At 45.6% G+C, this 19,012-nt stretch overlaps 1 protein-coding gene across 4 annotated transcripts in view; it reads left to right on the top strand.

Annotated features, from left to right (window-relative positions):
* Nucleotides 1-19,012, top strand: part of Als2cr12 (amyotrophic lateral sclerosis 2 chromosome region 12) — a 62,503-nt gene that overhangs the window by 23,866 nt on the left and 19,625 nt on the right. For all 4 annotated transcript variants that reach the window (XM_023712311.1, XM_023712312.1, XM_023712313.1 and 1 more), the window contains 2 exons: nucleotides 12,146-12,243; nucleotides 13,065-13,117. In XM_023712311.1, coding sequence (XP_023568079.1) covers nucleotides 12,146-12,243; nucleotides 13,065-13,117 — 151 coding nt within the window. The remainder of the gene's footprint in view (nucleotides 1-12,145; nucleotides 12,244-13,064; nucleotides 13,118-19,012) is intronic.

Consider the following 19,012-nt stretch of genomic DNA (forward strand, 5'->3'; position numbering starts at 1 on the left):
CAAACATTTCAAAAAAAAAAAAAAAAAAAGAAGAAGAATTCAACAATACATTTAGTTTGATCTCTCTCAAAAAAGAGTTATATACATGTCCAAAGCAATAAGTTCTTGACTCACAAACATTACAGTTGTAAACTTTCACAGATACAAAAGGGGCCTCATGTTACGTGTATATGAACAAATCATGGAAGTAGGTCATGTGTTTACCATCTATCTCAGTTACTTTTCTCTCATTGCTGAGACAAAATACCTGACACCCAAAATTAAGGAAGAAAAAAAAAGGTTTATTTAGCTCACAGTTAGTGGAGGTTTCAGTCTGTACTCAGCTGGCTCCAAGGCAGAGTGGGACATGGCAGAGGGCAGCAGTTCATGGTGGCAGAAAACAGAAAAAATCAGGGAGGAGGGACGGCAGCACTGCCTCCTTTCCTTATATTATAAGCAGGTTACCCTGGGGTGGGGATATAGAATTCACACAATGTCCATGCCCTCTTCTTGCACAGGATGAGAATGTTTGCAAAGTAAGAACTCTGGCTCCCTGGTGAGTCACTTAATTAAACTTCTAAACTTCTCAAGTTGTCACAGTGTACCAGCCAGTGCAATCCACCCCTTGTCAGCTTAACAACCAGACACATTTCTTTAAACCAGTTTCCAGATACAAAGACATGCTTATTCTTAACAGTTCACAACGTGGACATTATAACACAGCTTTAACAATCCTTAAGAACCAGTATTAAGTCTATCAACATTGTATTACATTGGAACCATAACATTTTGGGCCTGGGTCCCCCAAAGACTCATGCACATTCCTTTATGCAAAAGGCATTTAGTCTATCTGCAACAGTTTTCAAAGTTCTAACAGTTTCAGCATTGCTGAAAAGTCCAAGTCCCCAGGTAAACAGTTCCAACATTTAATAGCACAAGAAAAACATTACCATTCCAAATGGTACAAACAGCAGGATACAAAGCATTGCGATCAAAGCAAGTCCCAAATCCCACAGGGAAACCTTAAGTCTTGTAGTTCCACATTCAACATCTGAGGCAAACTGTGGCAAATTGTGAGCCCCATGTGGTTTCACCTCTATGGCACTGCTGCTGGTTGTAGCTCCCATGGCTTTTGTGTGGGCTGGTTTTGCTGCTCTCCTTGCAGCTTTCCTCAGACAATGCACATTCCTGGCTTTTCCAAATTTCTGTGGTTCCCACTGAATAGGCTTCTCACTCACAGCTTTACATATTGTTCTGCCAGGGGCACACCGCCTGGCCTCCCAGGCCTTCTTCTGAAATCTAGATGGAAGCCTTCCTAACCTCAGAACGCCTGCTCCACATGGGTGATACCAGGGTCTGCTGCCAGCTGAAACAGGAGCCAGGTTTTCTTCTCTCTTGGCTGTAGAGTTTGAGTGCCTGGACTACTGAGTGCTCTGACCTTGATTCCAAGGAACAGATTCTCTATGCTGCCACCATTGTGGAACCTGGTATTGCCGCTTCCACCATTCTGGAGTGCTGCAGCTTTTTCCTTAAAGCAAAGTCCCTCACCCTTGAAGTTTGAGGCTGCAAAGGGCGAGGACCTGCCACCTCCTGTGAAGCCGTCAGGACATTTTTTCTAGTCTCCTGTTCCTCCTGAACAATGGAGTTCTCAGCTCTGTCTTTGCAGTCCACAGCCTTCCTGATGCTTCCTTTCTGGCCAAACTCACAACATTTTAAATCATCATGCTGGGCTCTTTGCTTTTGAATCTCAACATAAATCTAAGGGGAAAAAAAGAAACAATAGCCATGCCACTGCCTCAACATTCAACTGCCTTGAAATTTCTTTTGCCAGATTAACTAGTCTGTTGCACTTAATCTCAGTCTCAGGCAAAGTTTCTGGACATGAGAAAAATGCAGACAAACTTTCTGCCAAGGCATAACACATATCATCTGTAGTCTAACAGCCAATACAGTCCTTCTCAGCAGAAATCTTCAGCCTGGTCTTACAGACAGGTTTTCTATCACCCTTCCGGTCTCTGACCAGCTCTGACCAGAATCTCCACACAGAACAGCGGAAAGCATCCCAGTGCTTCTTTTTCAGGCAACATCTATGAGCCTTTTCTATCTCTTCCCATAAGCCATTCCCAAAATCTCTTGCACAACATGGTCAGGTAATCACAGCAATGACCCCACTTCTAGGAACTGAATTTTGTCTCAGTTACTTTTCTCTCATTGCGCAAATAAAATACCTCACACCCAAAATTAAGGAAGAAAAGGCTTGTCTAGCTTACAGTTAGTGGAGGTTTCAGTCTGTACTTGGCTGGTTCCAAGGCAGATTGGAGTATGGCAGGGAGCAGCAGTTCATGGCGGCAGAAAATAGCAAAAAGCAGCTGCCTCTCTCCTTTCCTTATATTATAAGCAGACTACCCTGGGGTGGGGATATAGAATTTACACAATGTCCATGCCCTCCTCTTGTACAGGAGGGAGATGTTTGCAAAGTAAGAACGCTGGCTCCCTGCTGAGTCACTTAGTTAAGCTTCTAAACTTCCAAGCTGATAATGTATCAGGCAGTACACCACATTAATGTAAATCCTTCAGTTACAGTATTTGTGTGTTTGATTTCTTATGCTTAACATTGTATATTTCTAGCAAACATGTATGAGACTCACTTTGTCAGACTTAAAAATGAATCTGACTTACAAATGTTCTCCCAGAATGCAACACTTTTGTAAGTTCATAACTTACCATAAATATATGATAAAAGTTTAACATTGTTAATCATTAGAGAAATGAAAATTAAACAATATGATGTCCCTCCTCATCTAAAAGGATATTATCAGAAAGATAAAAGATAACAAGTGTTGCCAAGAATGTGGAGAAAAGGAACATCTTCTACACGTTGACAAGATTATACATTAGAGCAAAGAGTGGTGGCAGACACTTACAACCCCACACTCTGAGAGGCTGAGCAGGAGGGTCACAAGTGTGGGCCCAGCCTGGCCAATGTAGTGACGTAGAAAGACCTGGTCTCAAAAAATGAAAAAAAAAACCCTATGTACAAACAAAAAGTGAATGAGAAATTTTTTTTAAAAAAAAAGTGAAGGAGGTATTTTGAAAAAAATTGTTTTATGTATTTAGTACAGGGCCTACAGGGTCTCACTACACAGATCAGATTCGTAGTGATCCTCCTGTTTTCAACCTTCCAAGTGCTGGGATTACAGGCATGTGCCATCACACCCAATCTGAATAATGTATATTAATACAACCATTGTGGAAAATAATATAGAGATTCCTCAAAAAACTAAAAACATAAATATCATAAGATTCAGCAGTTTCACTAGTGGATATTTACCCATAAAATCTGAAGCCATTTTGTAAGATGTCTGTACTGCTACATTTATTGCAACACTATGTAATACAGCTAAGTTATGGAGTCAACACATGAGTGGAGACTCACGCACATGGACAGCATCACTACAGAATGGCACCTGGCCTTACAGAAGAAGGAAGTTCTGTCACTTTTGGCAACATGTGTGGGATTAGAGAACATTAGTCTATAAGCCCATTTATAGAAAGACAAATACTGCATGTTGGGTTTTTCAGTGCAGCAAAGAAACAAAAAAGATAAAGGAGGCTTTATCGACTCTGAAGACATGGAGAGAACCTGAGAGAGCTGGGGACCCTCTGACCTGAGACAGGAAGTCTGAGGCATTGGGACTTCTGCTAGGGGTGGAGTTTGAGGGGCAGGTTCAGTGATGCACAAGGAGCTGATCGGGGGCATCCAGTACTCGGGTAGGGAAGAAGGAGGAAGTGGTCACTGGGAAGATGAGCTGTTGTTCTTTGGATTCTGCCATGTTGAATCAAGTTCATGCTAATTTAGCAGTTTGTACTCAGGCCAGAGCCTATCATTCCCATCTGTCAGTTATTATGAAGGGGCAATGACTTTCTTAGACTACCAGCTGCTGAACAGGGCATCCCTTTGGGGGTAAGGAGGATTGACAGGATGATGACTCACACCCGAGTAGAAGCCAGTGCCAGGTGCCTCAGCCAGGAAAAATTTATCATTAGTGAAGGCTCACACCTGAGATTGAAGAAACCTTGAAAAAAGTTTAAAAAGGCAGGGTGCTATGAGTAGACAGGTCATCATCATGATTAAAGGACCCAGAAGGGAAGCAGGAAGGGGGCCCAAGATCCAAACGTGTCGCTCCACCATGACCATGGTGCGGGGGGAAGAGTATCATTTTCCTGGTTCCCGATGGTTGTGCTCTAGGGGTGTAGGAAAGTGGGTGTCCTGGGAAGTGCCCTGAGTCTAGTTAGAGCTAAGGGAAGGAGCTGAGACCAAGGCAGGCTCAGCACCAGAGTAAGTCTGGTGAAATGAGTGTCGAAAAGCCCATTTGCCTTTGCCACTTCCCAGAGGATGTGGGTGATAAGGGTGTGTGTGTAAATGTAGAGTGGTGCTGAGACTAGAAGCAGCCTGCTGCAGGATTTGGGAGCCAAATGCTGCCATATCTGACTGGATAGGCTGAGGCAGTCCAGTTTTGGGAAGACTATTATGTGTAAGAACTCTCACAATGTCTGCAGCTTCCCAAGCAGTGGGAAAGGCCTCTATCCGCCCCAGGAAAGTACAAATGGAAGTATGCTGACAGAAACATATCTCTGTGTCTTATAGTGAGGCATGTTTGTAAGTCTGTCAGTCTTCACCTGGGATGTGTCCACGAAGCTGGCAGGTTGGGCAAGAATGATGTGGCAAATGTCCCTGAGGAGAGGTCTTGGCACAGGGCTGGCAGTTCTGGGTGACCAGGCAAGTGATGGTTTTCAAGGAGGAGTGTGTGGTGGTGGGCGCTATGGGTTTGTGTAGCACTAGAGCACCAACATGGAGGCAGTTGTGTAGGTCGGTGATAAAGGCTTGTGCTTGCTGGTCTGGAAGGAGTTTTGGCCCTTGGAAGAGCCATCCCTGTTTATTTTGGTGATAGGCTTATGCAGTAGCTGTAGTTGTTCTGGCGAACACTGAGGTCAGGGCGTGGTTTTGGGATAAAAGAAAACAGTCAGGAAGGAAGTGGCTGTTGTGCAGCCAATTTGGCCTTAGTGTCAGCAAAAGCATTACTCTAAGCAGTGGGGTCTGGCGGGGCACAGGGTCCTGCGGTGAATGACATCCTGCCACTGTTTGGGGTACTGTGCTGCCTTGAGAAGTTTAAGGGTGAGAGGCGCATTGGCAATGGGAGTGTCCTGAGTCCTGATAAACCCTCTTTCCTGCCAGCATGAGGGTGGAAAATACTACATGTGTACTTGGAGTCTCTGTAGGTGTTTAGGGTTTTGTCTTCAGCTAGCATGAGGGCGTGTGTAAACCCTAAGCTGTCTTTTGTGAAGATGTCCCGGGTGGTAGTGTGCCTGCCTCTGTTACACTTGGCCCATCGTCTGTGGCATATCCTGCCCTCTTGGAATCTGTGAAGACTGTGTCAGAGGCAGTGAGAAGAGGGGTGCTGTCAGTGTGGGGGAAGCAGTCGGGGTCATCTGCAGGACCTTGACTCAACTGTGCTGGAGGACCTCATCAGAGGTGGGGAACACAGTGGCAGAGCTGAGAGGGCTTCCAGTGGAAATAGTGATGGAAGTGTCCTCTGTGAGCAGGAGGCGAATCTGTGGTATATGAGGAGGAGTCAGGAAGGCCGGAGGTGCCTGGTGTGTGATGCGTTCACCAAGACGACGGGTTGAGTGAACTGTGAGTGTCTCACTTACTCTTCTCTCGTTGCTGGGACAAATACCTGACACCCAAAGTGAGGGAAAGAAAGGCTTAGTTAGCTCACAGTTACTGGAGGTTTCAGTACACACTCAGCCAGCTCCAAGGCAGAGCGGCAGATGGAAGAGAGCAGCCTTCTATGGTGACAGCAAAGAGCAGAGAGCAAAGGGAGTGGCAGCAGCTTAGGCAGCGAGCTAGCCTCTATCCCCTCCTTAATTTTTTTTTTCTGGTTTTGTTTTGTTTTGTATTTTAGGGAAGGGCCTACAGGGTGTTCAGGGTCTCACTACTAGATCCGACTCGTAGTGATCTGCCTGTTTATAGCCTCCCAAGAGCTGGGATTACAGGCACGTGCCACCACACCAAGTCTTAATGCTGTCTCAGTGCGCCCCAGGGGCAGAGCCAGCATGGCAGGCCTAGGGATCGAACCCCCCAGCCCCTGTGCCTGCTTGCAGGCACTTTAAATACTTTTTTTTTTTTTTTTTTTTTTGTGGAGCTGGGGATTGAACTCAAGCCCTTGTGCTTGCCAGGCAAGCTCTTATTCTACTGAGCTATCTCCCTGGCCCCCTCCCCCCCCTACATTGTAAAGCAAATTACCTTCCCCAGGGCTGGTGCAGCATCCACACCTACAATAATCAATCACAAACTCCAGAAGCTTCCCCATGGCTGCATGAGGCTTTGTGGGGACAATTAGACACAAACCATAACAGATAGATTGTCCTGAAGTAAACTTTTTCACCGCTTGTGTTAGTGTGGGTGCCACCATGAGAGCTCAAAGGCACGAAGCCCATCCTCAAACTTTTGTCTAGTTGTTTGGAAAGGTGTGCTGCTGCCCAGAAGGATGGCCCCTTTTTGTGCCCTAGAATATCCACAGCATTATGGTCTTGAGAAGAAGTGTATAAGGTAAAAGGCTGGGTTGATTAAGGAGAGTGAGAGCTGAGGCCATAGGAGTCTGTTGTAGCTTGTGAAAAGTGGAATCTATAAGAGCAGTAGGGTCAAGGGGCTCTGACAAGGGACCTTTTGATGCTTTAGGGCTGAGCTAGGGAAGCAAAGTTTGGAACCCAAATGCAAAATAAATTAACAAGACCAAGAAAGGATAGGACTTGTTGCTTTATGGTGGACACCTGAAGGTCATGAAAGAGGGCTTTGCAATCACACAAGTAGCGGGAGTAAGGGTGAGCCCTAGATATTTGACTTTTGGTGAAGCTATCTGAGCTTTGGTGAGGAAGACCCTATAACCTCGTCCTGACAGAAACTTGAGGAGAGTGGCTGTGTATTGTAGGGCTAGAGCATGAGAGGAGAAGCAGAGAAGGAGGTCATCAGTGTACTGATGGAGTAGTCTGAGCTTAAGATCAAGGGTCTCAAGATCAGCCCGAAGACCTTGGATAAAGAAGTGAGGACTGCCTCTGAGTCCCTGAGACAGGACTGTCCATCTGAGCTGTTGACATGAGTGTGTCTGGGTCAGTTCATGTGAAAGCAACGAGGTCTTGGCAGTCTAGGTGTAAGGGCATGGTGAAAGGGCATCTTTGAGGCCTACGACAGTGAAGTGAGTAGTGGTAGAAGGCATATGCAAGAGCAGCATGGTGAGGGGTTTGGGAATAGGTGTAGCTGCATTATTGATAACCCTGAGATCTTGACCTAAATGATAGGAGCCATTACGCTTAAGTACGGGAAGAATGGGGTATTATATGGCTAGTGGGCAGTTGTAAGAAAACCATTGGTAAGGGGAAGGTGAATTATAGGCTTTAGTCCCCATTGGTGTTTAGGGGCTATTAGATATTGGGGAGGACAGGGGAAGGATGAGGGACCCCTGAGTTGAGCTAATACAGGGATAGCGAGGGTAGCATGAGCAGAATTGGAAATGTCCCAGTGTATGTGGTCTGTAGGGATCTGTTGGTTTCTCAATGTGATCCATTGTACACAAGTGGAAATGGTGGCAGGAATGAAGAAAAGATAAACAAGAAGACAAGAGCTGGGTTAGGTGGTGGCCCATCTGCCTGGTTGGTGAGATGACCCCCCGAAAAACTGTATGAATGCTATTTATACCTTTGCAAAGTTAGTAACATGTGACACAAGGTTGCCTAGTGACTAACAGCTGACATTAACCGGTCAGGATGCTTATCTTGGGACTGAGGTAGCTTGACTGCGTTAGGAACTTGAGGCTGAGTCCCACTTTCACGTATTTGACCAATTCTCCAGCTTTTATGGCTTCCAACATATCCATCTGTTTTGGGTGTTTTTGTTTGTTTGTTTTGTTTTTGTGTGTAGGAGTGATGGTTGTTCCTTTGAAGTTGGAAAATCTGTGTTTGGAGAAATCTTTAGAAGATGTTTTCATACTTGAGGCCAGTCCAAAGATTTTTGGTACTTGAATTCAGCGGTGTAACTCTATATAGTCCAATAGTCCATAATAGTAGTACGTTATCAGTACAGCTGGTAACCGTCAGACGTTGTCAGTGACGTGAGCCTTTTATAGCGTAGCATATTAATATGGCACTGCTTTTCACATCTCGTGGGTACATTTTTCTGCTGGATGGTAAAGACCAAGTTAAAGCAAAATCTGTATAAATACAAATTTAACTTTTGCTATCTGACAAGGTCAGTTAATCTCTTCAGGGCTTACCTTGGAGCCATGGACAGCACTCTTAGATCTATCAGTGTCAGCCGTCATGGCCATTGCTTGACCACTGCTTTCTGTGAGAACCTGAGAGATTTTTTCTCTCTTGATGATTCTTCTTAGGCACATTATACAGCATGGATCACTTTCCTCTGTGGCCTCATAATCTCCTTGATCAGAAAATTAGAGTCTCAGCTGAGTTACAGAATGTCACAGCAGAGTTTCTTTTATGTCCTCAGTCCTCACTGACCTTGAAGAGCTAAGGCCAAAATATTGGCTATCCTCTTAGCTTGTCTGTCTCTCTGATTTTGTGGCATCCCAACCTCAGTTGTTAAACATCCAGAAGAGAAGTTTAATGACATTACCTTGTAATGAAGGAAGTAAGCGTAATATTACTGTCTATCTGAATATCCAACACCTTTGACATAAAGTTGAACTGTTGTATGTTACGGGTCGGTGAGGAAACAAACAACGAGAAGACCTGATGAATGTAGCTTCAGAGGTCTCACTGAGATTAGTCTCTCTCCAAGTGGGCCCAGAGCCTCAGAAGCATCTCACATTTATTGAGGGGTGAAGGCAGACTAAGGAATGTGCATAATTACCTAAGTGAATACAAACTACTATCTCTATTGACTTCCACCATTTGCCTAACACTAGGCTCACACAAATGCTAGCCGATAACATCCCAAGCAAGGGATCAAAGGACAGGGCGCCTGCAGGAGAAGCTGTTATCTGCTGCCTTGGGTCCCAGGTTGCCCGGAATTTGCAAACAGACAGCAACTCTCCTCGGGCTCTGTCTATTGTTCCCTGCTCTCTTGGGACATCAGGCTTTTGTCTCAAATCTATATTTCTACATTGAACTTTCTTTTATGTATTTGGTACAGGCTTTCATTATGCAGCTTGGACTCATAGTGATCCACCTGTTCTTAGCTGCCCCAGTGCTGGGGTTACAGGTGGGTGCCACCACACCTGCACTCAGTGGCCGGTCCAGTGCACCTGGGGGCGAGGCCAGCATGGCATGTGGTGCTGAGGACTGAACCCCAGTCCCTGCACTTACCTCAGCAGGTGCTTAGTCTGCTGAGCTATTTCACCAGCCCATGAACTGTTACTTTCTAGCAACCATGGATATTCTAATATTTAAATCCCTATAAAATGTAAAAGACAACAATTATATATTTTTACACAGAAACTTAGAAACCAAAACCACATACAATATTGTAGCAAGACAGTCTTGATGACATTTTGTGATATACTTAAATTTTCATTTTGACATAACACTTAACCAGCAGTCTCTATTTAATACATAAGAAACTTTCACCTAATTAGTCATCCTGAAATGGGATATACTTCACAAGGTTTTTGTTAAAGGCAGAGATTTGAATCTGTGAGAAGTCTTATCATGATTCCAGGTGTACAGGTCTTCCACAATGTAAAACAGAGTACTTATTGTGATAAGACTTCCCTACTACTCAGCATAAGAAGTAGACAAACCTTGGCTAATCACATATCAATCAAGTATATAACACTTCCATCCTTTTGTCAATAATTCAGAAAGATTGTGATGTAGTACTGATGACCAGTAGCCTGGAATGTAAAGCATGTGGGAATACAAAAGGAAAGGAAAAGAGTAGTTCAGGAAGAAGGAATAACAAATGAAACAAAGATGTGGCTGTTGGTACTATCTTATATGTGGAGTGGAGGCCTGGTGGAAAGGCCTTGAAGGGTTCATTGCAAGGTGGGAGAAGGGAGGTGCCCTTGGAGACTGAGGGAAGCTGAGAGCTCAGAACCAAATCAGACACTGACAGGAAGCTGCGTCTCAAACCCTGTATGAAGGCTTTGGTGAGGGCCAGCCTGACATGTTGGCCGTGCAAGGTGCTAGAGCACTAATTCATTTGCACTCTTCTTCCCACATTATAAGCACCTCCCATACATATACCAGGTAAAGGGAGAAAAAAAACAACCACATACATACAAAACACAAAAGTATTGTCCTCTTGGTTCTATTTATGCTGCAGTCAGAATTGGGCTGGTGTACACTTTCTTCTTTTCTTCACAAATGAGGAAGTTGGATGCCAGCAGCCAGTTATGGTCCAAGAACTTTTGTCCTGGGTATGTGGTGAGTCCAGGCATTGGGTGAGCTCCTTGTCCCCTCTCCGGGCTTCGCTGCATGGGGTCACCTGAGCTCCTGTGCACGAGGCTCACAGGAGACTTTCTGCTTCTGCTGTGTCTGTGGTCAGTGCACTGGTCCAGTGTCACCTCCCACTGTTCTCTGGGGCCCTCTTGCTCTCTGTCCCAGCCCCACAGTAATCCCTGCAGGCACTCCTTTCCACTTTTACTGTTCTGTCCTGGGTCCGGGCACCCTGTAACCGCGCTGGCTATGCCCCTTCTGTCCAGCTCCCCCTCACCCTAGACTCCGTCCAGCCCTTGAGCTCAGTGTACCTGGGCTCACAGAGCTGCCAGCTCCTGTCTGGTAGTCAGAGGGTTCCCGCATGGGCCCTGCAGTTCTGCTACATGGACACAGCTTCCCAGTGTTTGGGGGAGCAGGAGAGGCTGGCACTACGTTAAGGTCTTTTCTCCTCCCCCAGTCCAGCTGGTTGCAGCCCTTGGCCATCCCTGCAGCTCTCTGAACCTGGGCCCACTCCAGGACCCAGCCGGGACCCAGCCAGGCCTTGGCCCCTAGCCAGACCACACCCTTATTTCTTCCTTTCCAGAGGGCCCACCAGTCCTAACGCAGGCATTGCCCTGCAAGCAGTTCTCTGAGTTTCTTTTTCTGTGGCACACTGATCTGCAGACAGCTCCCTTGGTGGACTCCCTCACTGTGCTAGGGAACCCTTCCCAAACAGGCGTGGTCACCGGATGGAAGCCATGCCTGAAAGAAGGGGCAGTACAGTGTCCTTCTCTAAACAGCCCTGGTGCTGGAATCCACTGGTGGGCTTCTCCTTCAGGCTGTCTTCCTGTGTTGGGGTCTTTTTTCACCTCCCATTTCTGAATTCCTGCTCTTCTGGTGTATGTTTTCCAGGCCTGCTGGGAGCCACTTCCTGTATCAGCCATGTTGTATTCCTAGACTTTATTGTTTACAGGAGTTTCAAATTTCTCAACAAAACTGATAGGAAAATATGGAAACTCCCAGCGTATCTCCCGCACCCTCACAGCCGTCCAGGATCCCCCGTGCCCTCACAGCCGTCCAGGATCCCCCTTGCCCACCAGAAGGGCACATCGTCACACTTAACAGACTTAGGCCGACGCGTCAGTATCACATATCACCCTTAGTTTAAGGTTCAGTTTTGGCACTGAACGTTCTCTGGGGTTGTTAATGTGTGAACTCATGGACCCACTGTCATGGCCCCATCCACCGTGCTCTGCTACTCACCCTGCACCTGCTGGCAACAGCTGACCTGCTGCTGTCTCCTGTGTGCCCTCTCTGGGTCATCTTGTGGCTGGATCACCCAGGACTTTGCAGACTGGCTCTTTTCACTTAGAAATTGGCACTAACTTCATTCTATCTTTTCCATGGCTTGACAGCTCAGGTAGATGTTCACTTTAACACTCCTCTTAAACCTTGTAACATCAGCCTCCTAGGATGGAGGTGGAAAGACCCTGGGTTCTGAATTTATCCTGGGTGCTACTGCAGTTCAGTTTCCCTAGAGAGCTCTAAGCAAAGGCTGTGCCAGGAGAGAGTTCATACCCTGCCAGCTCCACTCAAAACAGTGCTGTAGAAAACAAGGGTTCTCTTGCCCTATCTGGAGGGAAGCCAGGGGAATGTCCCAGGAAGTCAGAGTGGGGACAGGCCAGACACCAGCAGCTCCGGGCTTCTTTCCACTGATGGCTTCTGGGTCCCACAGGGAGCTTAGAATGGCTCACAAGGCGGAGCTCAGCGAGTTAGAGAACTACTACAGAGATGCACTGAAGGCCGAGAAATCAGCAGCCCAAGGGAAGCTAGGTACTGCTGGGAGTGGGGGGCTGGTGAAGGGGCAAGAACCTGGGGTGGGGGGGGGCCCAGGGAGCTCTGTGGCTGGGGGTGGGGGCAGCTGGTTTCCTCCTGGAGCTGTGGCTGGGGGCAGAAATAGAGGATGAGACGGAAGAGGACCAACCTGGCCTCCCGTCCTCCAGACGTGTGTGTGTGTGTGTGTGTGTGTGTGTGTGTGTGTAGATTTCGAAAAGACTTCTGAAGTATATTTTAAATTCCTACAAATATAATACAATTACAATTTGGTTATACTTTGCTAAGTTTCCGTTTCCTAAAGAGAACATGTGTTGTTCTCACGATGTAAACCAGGAAATGATATTAAAAAGAGAAGTCAGTGCCCAAGGGTTGGTGCTGCTAGATAATGTTTACTCCAGGAGGTGTGGAGGTTTGGGGTGGGGCCCAGACATTTGGGTATTTTGGGGTGGTTTGTGAGTTTGTTTTAGTTTTTGCTTTGGGGGTTTGGTTGTTTTTGTTTTTTTTGATACAAGGTCTTGCTGTGTAGCTCAGGCTGGCTCTGAAAGTGTGCTTCTGCCTGAGTGTTCCAAGGCCCTGGGATTATAGCGCAGACTGCCGTGTCTGGCAGCATTTGAGTTCTGATAAGTTTCCAGGGTGCTCTCTGGGGCACTCAGAGGTCTCACAGCCTGGGCAGTGAGGGCGAAGTACAGCCAGCCAGCTTGGTACACGCACCATAGCTTCACCACCACTGGCTTGGGGGAAGTTGGGGGGATTTAAATTTGAAAATGTGCCTGTCAGAGGAATGATGATGACCCTGCTGTCACTTTCCTTTTCTCCAGAGGAGATGCAGAAGGAATATAAGTATTTGAAGAACATGTTTCATATGTATCAGGTGAGTTAGAGCTGTGTGGTGGATTGCAAGAGTGTGAGCAACAGGCTCACTCCCGGGCAGGAGCAGAGATGAACGGTGATGTCTGGGCCCCAGGGTCTCTGGAGCCGTTGGCCATGAGGCATAAATACCCAGGGAAAAGCATGACCTAAGAGGCCAGCTCAAAAAATATGTCTGTGGTCATGAAAGTAATAGCAGCTGAGGCCAGCGAGATAGCTCAGCAGACGGAAGCGCCTGCTTAGGCAAGCTTAGGCAAGCTCAGGGACACGGTCGATCTCTAGTACCACATGCCATTCCAACCCTACCCCCAGGGTGGGCTGAGCTAGCCAAGAGTCTGGGCATGGTAGCACACGCCTGTAATCCCAGCTCTGGGGAGGCTGCGTAATAAGACCCTGTAACAACCAAATAAATTTAAAAGAAAATCATAGTAGCTCATTGATTCTCTTTAGGGTCTCACTGAGTTGGTTTTTGGAGACAGGGTCTCATTATGTAGTACAGGTTGGCCTTGAACTTGCTTATGTAGCCCAGGCTGGCTGGGATTTCAGGTGTGCACCACCATGCCCAGCTCGTTGGTTTTTATAGACAGAAATAAACAGCAGCAGCAATGACAAGAAAGGAATTCTCAGCCCAAATGCAATCTCTCTGAATGTTTGCCCTGGGTGAAAACAATCTGAGTGCTTTGGTTTTATTGTTGCTTTGCAGTAATGAGGAGTCAACCCAGGACCTTTGCACAAAGACCCAGCTTTTTTTTTTAGACAGATTCTCACTACATTGCTAAATTGTCCAGGCTGGGTTCATACTCGTAATCCTCCTGCCTCAGCCTCCCGGGTTGCTAGTAGTACAGGCGTGCACCACCCCATCTGGCTAAATCTGTGCGTACTTCTGTCTGCTCTCTTCAAGGGGCACAACAGAAGCTTTGCCTCCTCTTTAGTGATTTGGTGTTGTGCTAGTGATGGTGCCGTCTGCATGTCACTGCTCCCCTACCCTGGGGAGTACTTTTGAGTAGTTCTTTTTGCTTGCCATAATGAAAAACACTGTGAACGTCTTTGATTCTAGCGGTAGTGGCTGGTTTGAAAGAATGGACACAGTCAGGGCCATCAGCAATGTGGACACCTCAGGACACAGACTATTCCTTTAATCCACTGACTTCATGAAAGACACAGTGTTTTTTGGGGGGGCATCAAGAGTGGGAGGTGGACAGTGGGCAGGAATTGATATAGGGCAAGAAACTTCCAACCTGCTGGACATCAGAAACACTGAGGAATGAATTCAAAGCACAGAAGTTAAGGAAGGATTTAATGAAAGGAAGAAAAGCTTCTGAGAGAGAGAGAAGGGGGTCCAGAAAGTGGGTTGACTGCTGACCCCACTTCTTAGGGGTGTTTTATGGAGTAAAGCCATGAGGCGAGGTGGGCTCAAGGTGGGACAGAACTATAACCAATCAATAAGATCACAAGTATAGGGGCCAGTGAGATAGTTCAGCAGACTAAAGTACCTGCTTAGGCAAGCTTAGACAAGTACAGGGACCACAGTTAGATCCCAGGCACAACATGTCAGGGTGTGCTGAGCTGGCCACAGAATCTGGGCATGGTGGCACACACCTGTAATCTCAGCTCTGAGGAAGCTCAAAACATGAGGATCGTTATGAGTCTGAGCTATGTAGTAGGACCCCATAACAACAGATACATTTTTTTAAAAATGATTGCAAGTATAGTAGCTCAGGTAAACTTGATCCAATGGGAAGACACAAGGTGGGACAAAACTATGGTGAACCAACATTACAAGTGTAGCCACCTAGGCAATGCTGATTAAATGGGGATCAAATTGAGAAGCAAAACAGGGAGCAAGTTCACATGAATGGACAAGGATTTTTTCCTGGCAGGGGGTGGGTCAAGGAGGTTTGGTCCTTGTATCAGTCAGGGTTTTACTAGAGGAAGAGATATAGTACAAGGAACATACATAGCATAAAATGTACAAATGTATAAAAAATTACAAGATTGGATTACAACAGTCAGCCACAAAGTTGGATGAGGAGCATGCAGAGGGTGTCTGCATATCAGAGACTGAAGGAATCAATCCAAGGTCTGGAACTCACTGTGGTACTCTGTGCAAGTCTGTATCAGGAGGCCAACAGATCTGCGATGGAAGGGATAGAAGGCTGAGGAGTCCGCAACAGAAAGCTGGTGAGTTTGTGATAGAAAGCTGAAGGATCCAAGGCAAAAGCTGAAGAGTCTGCACTGGAAGCCAGGAGATGATGTCCAAGCTGCCTGCAAAGAAAGCTTCCTCTGAGGAAGTGGAACAAATATATATATATATATATATCCTCTAAATGCTGAGTCATTCCAGGGTGGGCCCTCCACACCCCAGGGAGGGGCCCCACATCCCTGGGCGTGGAATCACTGAGCTGATCCAGCCAAGCCTTCACCTTCCCAAGTTGACACATGTGTCAACTACTACAAGTCCTCCACCCCAAGCTAATGCCTACTTAGACTATTGGTCAGTGCTGTCCACCCCTAAGGGAAGTTCGTGGGTATAGTTGTTCCTGTTTTCTTGAGGCCTGGCTTTCAGCGAATGTACTTCCAGCCACAGTTGTCTTCTAAACTGTCTACAATACTTCTCAGTAATTTAGCTATCTACAATATTTTCCCCTCTGAATAAATATCCCTAACTGTGGTCAGAGGAGAATAGATGTAGCTTTATTGCTTTATTTATCTTCCTTCCTTTTTTTCTTGAGACAGGGTCTTGCTATGCAATTCAGGCTGGCCTTGAGCTTGCTTTATAGCTCAGGCTGGCCTTGAACTCTCAGTAGTCCTCCTGCCTCAACCTACCAAGTGCTGGGATTAAAAGTATGCACTACCATGCTTGGCTCCATAGTTTTCATCTAGTTGCTTCAAGTTGAGAAGGGTTGATGTAGAGGTGATTACAGTCAGGGACCTTCTCCAGAGAGCTAATCTAATGAGCCTCAGATAAACTTTCTTTCTTTCTTTTTTTCTTTTTTTTTTTTTTTTTTTTTTTTTTTTTTTTTTTTTTTTTGCAGAACTAGGGATTGAACTCAGGCCCTTGTGCTTACCAGGGAAGTGCTTATTCCGCTGAGCCATCTCCTGGCCCCTTAGCAGTTATAAACTTTCTTTACAAGGTTGATAAGGTGGGTCTCAGTAAAAGGAGTTGGTCCCATCTGCATGGAGTTTGGCAGCCTCTAAGCAAGAACAAACAAAATTTTCAAGAAAGTGGAATATGTATAATCAAAGCATGAGCACAAGAATGCGAAGGTTAGGGAAAAACCCAAGTCTAGAAACTGTTCTTTCCAGATTGGAATCGGACGATCACTTGTGGGCTTTTACGCCCATCGAGTGACACAGATAGCCTGTTATTTTGTCATAAGTCTTTTTCCAGTTTTAGCTGTAAGACAGAGATTTTCGTGGTTTTGAAGGACAATTTTGGCTAAAGAATTTAAAGATTCTTACTGAGCTTTTATAGATTTTTCTTAATGACGTATTACAGTGCTCGGCTAGTGGCATAGCTGGAAACTGCCAGAAGGGGTCAGTGGTTGATGACCCTTTATATATAGCTTACCATCATGATGTTGTTTTCATACATCCTTTGGTTTTGCTTTTCTAGTGAGTGTTTAAGACTAAAACATCTGTATATACAAAATAGGATGATATACAGCTACTTTCTCTTAGTTTAATGAGAAGAAAGGTTTGTACTAATAGTGCTTAGAGAAGATATCATGTCTGCATCGTGTCCTCTGAATAACCACTACAAAGACAGCAATAGCAATGTATTAATTATTGTAACTGTCCTACTGACCTATTTTGAAACTGTCTCATTGCTATTTCTTTCTCATTAAAATTAATAAATAAAGTAAAATAAAAACAAAACAAACAAAAAGACTAAATTAAAACAAGGCTTGTTTTAATGAGACAGTTTAAAGCTAGTTTTCCTGTAGCCCACATTTACATTTGAGCACAAGTGAGAATTATTCCTTTAGTGCAAAGAAAGTCTGAACATAAGGCAATTGTGACCATTTTTCCTCTTTCTTACAGTACAGTGCTGGTTGTGAAACAGCATCCCAATCAATACTTCCCTTTGATACCATCTTAGCTCTAGAGGGTAAACTGGGTTTTGAATGTAAGTGTCAAACCTCCACCAGTGCGTAAGAACATGAGGTCCTGAATTTGGCTCCCAGTACCCCCTAACAGGACACAGTCTGGAGAGACCAGAAGATAAAATTTGACCAGCCTACCCACCCTCAAACACGTATGTTATTTTATTTTATTTATTTATTTACGGAACCGGGGACTGAACTCAGGCCCTTGCGCTTGCCAGGCAATCTAAGACATTCTTATGATCTATCTAGTCACCTTGGCAACCCTTTCTAGCAGCAAGATAAGGCCGTGACTTTTAAATCCATTTTTCAAATTTTTATATCTCTGAAGCTCACAGGTTAAACTGATATCTATCGCCTCATATCACAACTTACATTTAGCAAAGGCACATTTATTAGTCTTCTTCATGCACATGAAAGAAAAAAGGCTGACTAAAATCTCCTTCTTACTCTTAGTTAGCATACGGAAGGCATGAATGTAAATCACTCCCTGGTAGCTGTTTTCCTCCTTGAAGGAAATAGCTGTTGCAAGCTGATCGGGAGGGAGGGGCAGTCTAACGACAAGGTGGTTCTAAAGTTTACTCCCAACAAGTTGGAGAAATATAGGGATAGTTTCTAACTTACTAGCAGAGAGAGAAGTACAATATTTTTCTGCTAATTATCCCGTCAGGCTGTGAAGAGCCAGTTTCCACTGAGGAGCCGTCAGGGATCTGCCAAAGAGCAGCCTTGGCCTTGACGCCTCAGTTGTTTGGCCTTGACGCCTCAGTTGTGCTCTCAGTTTCTACTGGCCTGGAACCAGAAGTCTGTCATGGAAAGGAATCCAGCTGTCTGGTCGTATTGGTTTTTTCAGCAGTGCAGTAAAGAGAGACAGGGGAATGAAACTCCCAACCTGAAAGGTCCCTGGTGTTGATACCTGACCAAAGCGCCGCCATCCTGTTCTGTGTGCGCCGTCTTAGTGAACCACGTCAACTGCTGTAAAATGTGCCTATCTCACAAAACCTCTGTTTCTGCAAGCCGTTGCTGTAAGCCCACGCCCCACCCTTGAATTCCAAGAACTTCTCCAGACCCCTAACCATATCTAGTCTCAGCAGCTTCCATGTCTCCCTGAACTCCCTGAGTTGTACCCTGCCTGCTTTTTTGTTTTAAGCTTTATAAACCCCACGCTCCCCCACTTCAGGGTACACTTAGCCACTTTGTGCCAGGTGTTGCCGCTGGGTACCAGCTAAAATAAAGCGCTTTTTAAACTTTGGAGCCTACCTCGTTTTTGAGTTACAACACCTGGGACAAGTTCATGTTCTCTAAAACCAAAGAATGAATTTTAGGAACAAACAGAGGTTAAGGGCAAAATATATTTATTGGGGGAAAGAAAGCTCCTGTCTGGGAAGGAGACAAGGGAGACCCGAGCAAGTTTTCCTGGAAAGCTGTCTCTTCCAGGGACTTTCATAGAGTAAAACCGTGCAGGTCTGATAGACTGGAAGTCAGAAACTTAGTTATATTTCCCATCTTGTAAGATGGCTTGTGAAAAAACTGAGAAGCCAGACATTAAAGAGAAGAAATCCGAAGCCCAGGAGGCTTCTGCCAGTGGTACTGGTAAAAAGGGTAAGGTGAAGAAGGCAAAAAAGTCCAAGAAGGGGCAGTCACAATGCAGCCGAAATCCTGTCCTGATTAGAGCAATTGGTAGATCTGCTGTGTATTCCAGAAAGGCTTTGTACAAAGGAAAGTACACAGCTGCTAAATCAAAGATTAAGAAGAAAAAGGAGAAAGTTCTCGCTATGATCACAAAATCGATTGGT

This window comes from Octodon degus, unplaced genomic scaffold (genome assembly GCF_000260255.1).
Source record: "Octodon degus isolate 3935 unplaced genomic scaffold, OctDeg1.0 scaffold00025, whole genome shotgun sequence".
Lineage (NCBI taxonomy): Eukaryota > Metazoa > Chordata > Mammalia > Rodentia > Octodontidae > Octodon > Octodon degus.